The 8409-nt window shown below is 39.4% G+C and overlaps 1 protein-coding gene across 1 annotated transcript; it reads right to left on the bottom strand.

Moving 5' to 3' along the window:
- Positions 1–135: 135 nt before the first annotated feature.
- LOC137072670 (zinc finger protein 271-like) lies at positions 136–6320 on the bottom strand. The gene is made up of 4 exons (XM_067440581.1): positions 6026–6320; positions 5395–5562; positions 3162–3738; positions 136–1742 (listed from the first exon to the last, which is right to left on the bottom strand). The coding sequence occupies exons 1-4, from the start codon at positions 6026–6028 to the stop codon at positions 247–249; spliced, it is 2244 nt and encodes a 747-aa protein (XP_067296682.1). The 5' UTR covers positions 6029–6320; the 3' UTR covers positions 136–246.
- Between the last annotated feature and the right edge of the window lie 2089 nt (positions 6321–8409).

Here is an 8409-nt window from a genome sequence, read left to right on the forward strand (position 1 = left end):
TTAAATAACTACAAAATTAATTAGGTCTAAACTATCTTCAAGTGCAAGGTGTAATTCTTCAGAAAGCAAATAAATCACAGTCCTTGACCAATAATGTGTGTGTTGAGTTCATAAAAAGAATTTAAAGAAAAGGTATTCATTTACAGATATTTTATTTCGAAATCAAATCAAAGACGCATTCAGGTTTTTTCCAACCATAAAGTAATATTCCCGTACCAGTGCACAACCTAACAATAATTACACGAGCTATGATGGTTCAGGGTCAGCGTGTTTCTTCTGGTGAGTCAGAAATCCCCATTTAAAAGCGAATCTCTCGCCACAGATGGAGCAGCGGTACGGTTTCTCTCCGGTATGCCATCGCTCATGGATCTTCAGGTCACTTGATCGAGTGAAAGTCCTGCTACAATGTGAGCATTGAAAGGGTTTTTCTCCAGTATGAGTCCTCGTGTGTATTTTTAAGTCACTAAGCTTATAAAAACCCTTCCCACATTCACTACAGGGATACGGTCTTTCTCCCGTGTGAACTCTCAGATGAACTTTGAACGAATATGGACTAGCAAAGCTCTTGCCGCAGTCAGAACACAGGTACGGTTTCTCTCCGGTGTGAATCCTCTCATGGGTTTTACGATGAGTGGAATGATGGAAACGTTTCTCACAGTGTGAACACTGAAATGGTTTGACATCAGAGTGTATTTTTTGGTGTGACTTTAGAGAAGTTGAGTTTGTAAAGGTTTTCTCACATTCACTGCACTTGTACGGCCTCTCATTGGAGTGTAAGAGTAGATGGTTCTTCAGAGTGGTTTCGTATTTCAAGCTCTTCTCGCAGTGAGGACACTGGGACAGGCTCTCATTGGAGTGCATGGGTAAATGATTCTTCAGAGATGGTCCCTGGTTGAAGCTCATCTCGCAGTGAGGGCATTTGAATGGCCTCTCATTGGTGTGTATGAGTAGATGTTTCTTCAGTTTATATTCCTGTTTGAAGGTTTTCTCACATAGAGTGCATTTATATGGCCTCTCATTGGTGTGTGTGAGTAGATGATTCTTCAGACCAGATCCCTGGTTGAAGCTCTTCTCGCAGTGAGGACACTTGTACAGCCTCTCATTGGTGTGTGTGAGTAGATGGCTCTTCAGGGCCCATTCCTGGTTAAAGCTCTTTTCACATTGATGGCATTTGTACGGCCTCTCATTGGCATGTATGGGCAGATGTTTACTCAGGTGGGCTCGCTGGTTGAAGCTCTTCTCACATTGATTGCACTTGTACGGCCTCTCATTAGTGTGTATGCGCAGATGGTTCTTCAGAGTCGATCTCTGGTTAAAGCTCTTCTCGCAGTGAAGACACTGGTACGGCTTCTCCCCCGTGTGGATTCTCTTATGCATTGACAGATTTTGTTTGGTGCGGAAATGCTTGTCACACTCACTGCAGTGGAAAGTCTTTTCGCTGTGTGTCTTCATGTGAACTCTCATATTTAGAGGAGTGGTGAAAAAATCCTTCCCGCACTGTTCGCAGTGAAACTCTTTCTTCACGCTGTGCTCTTTTGAATGAAGTCTCCTCTCTTCTGAGGTAGGAAAGCTGATGTTGCATATCTTGCAGGTGAAGTCTCTCTGTTCTGTGTGATTTTTCTCATATTTTGCTAAATATTCCTGTTTTCTAAATGTTTTTCCACAGGACGATCTCTTCCTTGTCCGTCGCTCTTTGGATGTAGTGGCCGTTTCTCCATCAGAAGATGAACCAGCGTAGTCATCTGAAAGGAACATAATGGGAATGAAATATTAAATAACTTTTTCTAATGGGACTACAGGACTAAGAAATCTGTGTTTATTACAGAGGTAGGAGAGGGAGTTTTATAGATATGCGCATTACAGACAGCTATGCACTCTGAGACTTTGATCAGTGCGTATTAGAGCTCATTATGGTAATAGTCGTTGTGTTAAAATGGATTCACAACCATTCGCCTATCCAGTGAAACCCACAAAATGTGGCACTGCTGCACTATTCATTCAAATTATTGCAGAAATAGAAGCTCAATGTGGAAATTATCCTGGTTACATCAAAAAACTATGTCATAGTTGTTCAAGCTCAAACCAATGAACAACCTTTGCTATGGTTTCTGGGTTAAACAACATGTGTCTTGGAAATGGTGTGCAACAGAGTTTGAGATACGTTTGGTGGGTGTGTCAAAAAAGTAAGACAAATCAGCAGCAACATGTTTATAAACCACATGGTATTGAATAGAAATCTCGCACAATGGATTCAAGTAAATTCGTTAACAAATGTGTCCGCTGCAGCTCAATATACGCAGCAAATTCTGCAAGTGTCGTCTAGGAACTCTCAATACCCTTTTGAGCTGTAATCGCCTAACTCTTGCCAGGCCAATCACATCGTGTATAAAGTCGGTGGGCGGGGCCATAATGACGACGGCCAAGTTGCGTTTGCGTGCTTCTAGTAAACACAGAAACTGGCGAACGGCGGTCTTTCGAATCAGCTTTGACCGCGACTCTGGAAGACTTGAGTTAAGCTTTTCTCTGAGAAAAGAACAAAGAACGGCACTGAAGTCGTTAAAAAGGGAAGATGTGTTCAGAGTTTTGCCGACCGGATACGGTGAATGTTTAATCGTTGCTCTGGTTGGTTGTAGCGCTATCCTATCGCGTGCAGAGGGAGTTTGAAAGACAACCGTTTATCCCGCCCCTCGGATTGAGCCCTGTCTATGGTGAGTTTCCAGACCAAACATCTTGATGTGGGTCTGGCTTGTCAGGCTAGCATTTTTTAGTATTAAACACGCATTTATACCATTTTCCGGCTTCGAAAAATATTCAAAAAGAGCACAAAGAATGGCCTTCTCAGCTGCAAACTCTTGCATCATCAGACCAGGGTGTTCAATGCACCACAGTTTACATTTAAAAAAACATTTTGTAACATTTTGTTCAACAATTCTGTAGAATGAGCCATATATAATTGCTGTCTATAGATCAGTTTCAATTTATATAGATCAGTGGTAGTAGCGGTTCAAGTGATTTGTCCCGCAAGTGAAACTGTTCTGAGTTTTCACTGCGTTGCCTATTATTGGTCTGAGCCAATGAACGGTCCACACTGTGCAGCTCAAATGAGTAGCTGTTTCTCATATGTAATTCAGCATATCTGGTCATAAAAGGAAGAAACATACCTGAAGGAACAAAATCATCAACATCATCATTCTGATCTTCATCCTCAACATCATCTTCCTCATTCTGATCTTCATCTTCTTTAACCTCCTCCTCATGGCTCTGCTGTTGTTTGTCTGCGGTGGTCTCGTCTCCTCTGCTCTCTATCAGGTTCCTGCAGTCCTCCAGTTTGACGGAGCACATCTTCAGCGACATCTGCTGTTCTCCAGCATTACAGTCAGAGGTTTGATCAGCGGATCCATGATCCTGAGCTTCAATCCCATTTTTCCCATTGTCATTAATCCAATCATCCTCCTCGTGGTTCTGTTGTTGTTCTTCTGCGGTCGTTTCATCGCCTCTGCTCTCTATTAGGTTGCTACAGTCCTCTAGTTTGACGGAGCACATCTTCAGCGGCGTCTTCAGCATCTGCCGTTCTCCAGTGCAACAGTCAGAGGTTTGATCAGTGGATCCATGATCATGAGTGTCAGTATAACACATTAAAGTGAGGCTGAGCTCTGAGTCCTGTGCATCTTTGGATCTCCAGACTGAATCCTTAGCTTCTGTCCCATCAGTCACACACACTGAAACCTTCTCCAGATCCTGATGAACACATCACAGATAAACACAAATAAAGATCAACCTGTTGATATTAGCCTCATTACTTAGCTGTTATCTCTAGAGGATATAAATTGCATAAGGACAATGTAAAAAAAGTTTGTTTAAAATCTTTACAAATGTATTAAAAATAAAAGCATAAAACTCATCACATGTATTAAGTGTTCACAGCCTTTGCTCAGGTGCTCCTGTTTCCACTGATCGTCCTTGAGATGTTTCTACAACTTGATTGGAGTCCACCAGTGGTAAATTCTGTTAATTGGACATGATTTGAAAAACACACAACTGTCTATATAAGATCCCACAATTAACAGTGCATGTCAAAGCACAAACCAAGCCATGAAGTCCAAGGAATTGTCTTTAGACTCCAAGACATGATTGTATCCAGGCACAGATCTGGAGAAGGGTACAGAAACATTTCTGCAGCATTGAAGTTCCCAATGAGCACAGTGGCCTCCATCATCCATACATGGAAGTAGTTTGGAGCCACCAAGATTCTTCCTAGAGCTGCCGCCCGGCCAAACTGAGCGATCAGAGGAGAAGGGTCTTAGCCAAGGAGGTGATCAAGAACCCACAAGTCACTGACAGAGCTCCAGCATTTTTCTGTGGAGAGAATAGAAACTTCCAAAAGAACAACCATCTTTGCAGCTCGCCACCAATCAGGCCTGAATGGGTGAGTGGCCAGAGGGAAGCCACTCCTCAGTAAAATACATTTTGTCTGAGAGTTTGTTGGGCAAGTTTGCCAAAAGGTACCTAAAGGACTCTCAGACCATAAGAAACTAAATTCTATGGTCTGATGAAACTAAAAATTTGACTCTTCGGCCTGAATGGCAAACATCATGTCTGGAGGAAACCAGGCACCCCTCATCACCTGGACAAACAGTGAAGCATTGTGGTGGCAGCATCATGCTGTGGGGGATGTTTTTCAGCAGCAGGAACTGAGAGACTAGTCAGAAAGACGAATGCAGCAATGCACAGAGACATCCTTGATGAAATCCTGCTCCACCTCCGACTGAGGTGAAGATTCCTCTTCCAACAGGACAATGACCCCAAGCACAAAGCCAAGTTAACAAATTAGTGGCTACAGGAAAACTCTGTGAATGTCCTTGAGTGACCCAGCCAGAGCCTAGACTTTAACCAGTTGAACATCTCTGGAGAGGTCTGAAAATGGCTGTGCACCAATGCTTCCCATCCAACCTGATCGAGCTTGAGAGGTCCTGCAAAGAATTGCAGAAACTGCCCCAAAATATGTGTGCCAAGCTTTTAGAATAAAACTCAAAAAGACTTGAGGCTGCAATTGGTCTAAAAGATGCTTCAAAGTATTGAGCAAAGGCTGTGAATACTTCTGGATAAGTGATTTGTTTTCTCCTTTTTTTTTAAATAAATTTGTAAAAAAAAACTTATTTCACATTATCAATATAGATTATTGTTTATAGAAGGAAAAAATAATGATTTGTAAATTAGGCTGTAACATAAATGTGGAAAATGTGAGGTGCTGTGAATACTTTCCGGATGCACTGTATTGGTGATTTGGTGGCATGTTTTGCTGCTGGCTTAATTTGAGATGTGCATAAGAAGTGAGAAGCTAACAAAACTTTGGTTTTGATTGAGCTGAAGGATGAAATGATGAGCGGCTCAAACCTCTCTGTTGGGTTTGTCTCCTCTTTCTCTCAGCTTTGCCTCCAGTGACGCCACCTCTTTCTTCAGCTGACAGATTTCACTGATGAAATCCTCAATATCCAGCATGGACAGATCAGTTCCTACTGATTTACAGCAGATCACATCCATCTGCGCTTTCATGGTCAACATCTGAACACAAACACACCATTACTATAAAGATGCATATAATGATTTGACACTGATCTATACTAAAAATTCTGAGAATATTCAGAAACATTTCAGATATAAAATGTTGAGTGTTCATATTTAGTATTTAGTCAGCACAGAGCTGGAATATTATTAAATATTATATTACATTATTACGTATAACTCATATATTGATAGATTTATCTTTATTGTCATTGTCAAAAAAGAAGACAAAAAAGTTATACAGAACATTAAGCATAGTGTAACTATTGTTCACTACAAATACCATGGTTAAAACATGGTTACTGTAGTAAAACAACAGGACATGTTATGTTTGCAGCACTAAAATCATGGTTATTTTTCAGGCGGGCGTGGATGGCTTCATTTAAGCTCATTACCTATGTCTATGAACATAAAAAAACAACAAAACTAAACACATGACCTATGTAAAACAGATTAAACTCACCATATGGGGGCTCCAGCCGTCTTTAATTCTCCTTCAGTGGTTTACCCGTGGAATAGCGTCACAGCGCCTCCTACAGTACGAGCGATTATACGTCAGAGGTGTTGACCAGAGACAGATATACTTCCTTATATTTACGTAATTATTGCATTAAAATGATATCGAGTCAGTCAGCCGGTAATTCAAAATAACCGTTAATTTTTAAATTCCGCGAATTCGCGGCTTTCTGTGGAAGAAGCGCGCAATCAAATAAACATCCAGACGCAATTTGTATTTGAAATATGTTCTTCGCTTTCTTTTGTTGAATCCTTAATAAAACACTTTGTCAGTTTCCACATTACATTAAGCAACACTTGCAAGCATTTTTAACTGCGATAATAATATGGAAGGTTTACACTTTACAGCAAAGCATATTATAATGATTTCTGAAGGGTCATGTGACACTGAAGACTGGGGTATCGTCCAATCAAAACGCAGATTTGACTCATTGAATAATAATAATAATAATAATAATAATAATGCATTTTATTTAACATTTTATTTATGGGACATTCTACCAGAAACGTACATTATCTGTCCTTGAATTGTTTACAGGGAATTAAAAGTATTTTATCCAAAAATGTCTAAAGCTGACTAATGGTTGATTTCTGTGAATTGTTCTGTAAAGGAATATGTCATTCATTAGGTTTTCAGATGTTTTTTTCTTTATTAAAAACACTTTTTAAAATTACAAATCCTGTCCTTGTGTCAATTGTTAAATTAAATATGTTTTTATATTGAAATAAAATGATATTAGTTTATTGAATTAAAAAGATGTTTGGACTTCATCAGTTGTCAGTCATAATTTTAACAAATCAAGTCCTTATTATGTCCTTGGTTGAACTTTACCATAGTCTAATATTACATTAACATTAAAATTATGATGATTTAAAATAATTATGTTAATCAAAACTTAAATAAAGAACACAAAACATAGCTTTATCTGCACGAAATCCATAAAGTCAGTCCTGTATCGCCACCGTCAGTCCTGTCACACAGGAAATTATTATATAAAAATGTATAATTTGAGGAAATATTGATGAATTAATCTCTTTAACTGTATAGATGAATGTGGGGGTATATATCCACTACTATGTTTTTGTAAAAATCTCCTATGTAAAGGTAGTTATTTTATAATTATATGAGTGCCTGGCGGGTATTCTGTGATTTTTGTGTACTATAGTTGACCTTATATTTCTTATAGAAATTACAAAACCATGTGAGATACAATCAGGGACATGTGACCAATAAGAAAATGCTATTTATATATAAAAAAATCATTAGGAAACCATTCTAACATATACAAATTTGTCTGTGACAGGGCCTGACATTTTAAGGGTGCAGGGCGTGTAAAAATGTATTTTATTCAATCATAAAAACATGCTGAGATGGCATGATATGTGTTTCTTATAGTTTAACATGTCCTCAATATGAATCAATGTTCAGATTTAAGAATAAGATCTTTTCCCCCAAGATTTTTTACAAGTGGAAATGTACGTTTCTGGTAGAATGTCCCTTATGCCTTTCAAAACACCCAAGGTCACTTTACAGGGAAAAACCGCAACAACAATATAAATACATAAATCAACACACTTAAAACACACATGCATTATAGAGACAGAAAAATAAGTAGTAAATCATAAAAAAGCCTGTGTAAAAAGGTAGGTCTTAAGACGAGATTTAAAAGTATGTAGACTTTTTTCAATATTACGGATAACGAGAGGGAGAGCATTCCACAAGCGAGGGGCCGCATGGCTAAAAGTTCGAGCTCCCATGGTCTTTAAGCGTATACGTGGTAAGACAAGAGAGAGTGAGGATCGTAAAGTGCGTGAAGGAGTGTGAATATGAAGAAGATCAGATAGGGAGGCGCTAGACTGTGAAGTGCCTTGAATGTGAGAAGCAGGATTTTAAAGTTAATTCTATATTTCACTGGTAGCCAGTGAAGTTGCTGGAGAGTTGGTGAAATGTGCATGGTGGAAGGGGTTCTAGAACACGAGCCGCAGTCTTCTGAACCAAATTAAGTTTATGGAGAAGTTTGGAAGGAAGACCAGTAAGAAGAGCGTGGCAGTAATCAATACGTGAAGTAACCAGTGCATTAAAGGGGGGGTGAAACACTCAGTTTGAGTCAATCTCATGTCAATCTTGAGTACCTATAGAGTAGTATTGCATCCTTCATATCTCCGAAAAGTCTTTAGTTTTATCATATTTATAAAAGAAATATGGGCTGTACCGAGTCTTTCCGGAAAAAAACGAGCGCCTGGAGGCGTATAGTGTGGGCGGAGCTAAAGAATGACAAGCGCGCAAAGCGGTGACGTCCTCAAGCGTGGAGAAACCCATCTATCTCAGCT

This window comes from Pseudorasbora parva, chromosome 4, assembly GCF_024679245.1.
Source record: "Pseudorasbora parva isolate DD20220531a chromosome 4, ASM2467924v1, whole genome shotgun sequence".
Taxonomy (NCBI): domain Eukaryota; kingdom Metazoa; phylum Chordata; class Actinopteri; order Cypriniformes; family Gobionidae; genus Pseudorasbora; species Pseudorasbora parva.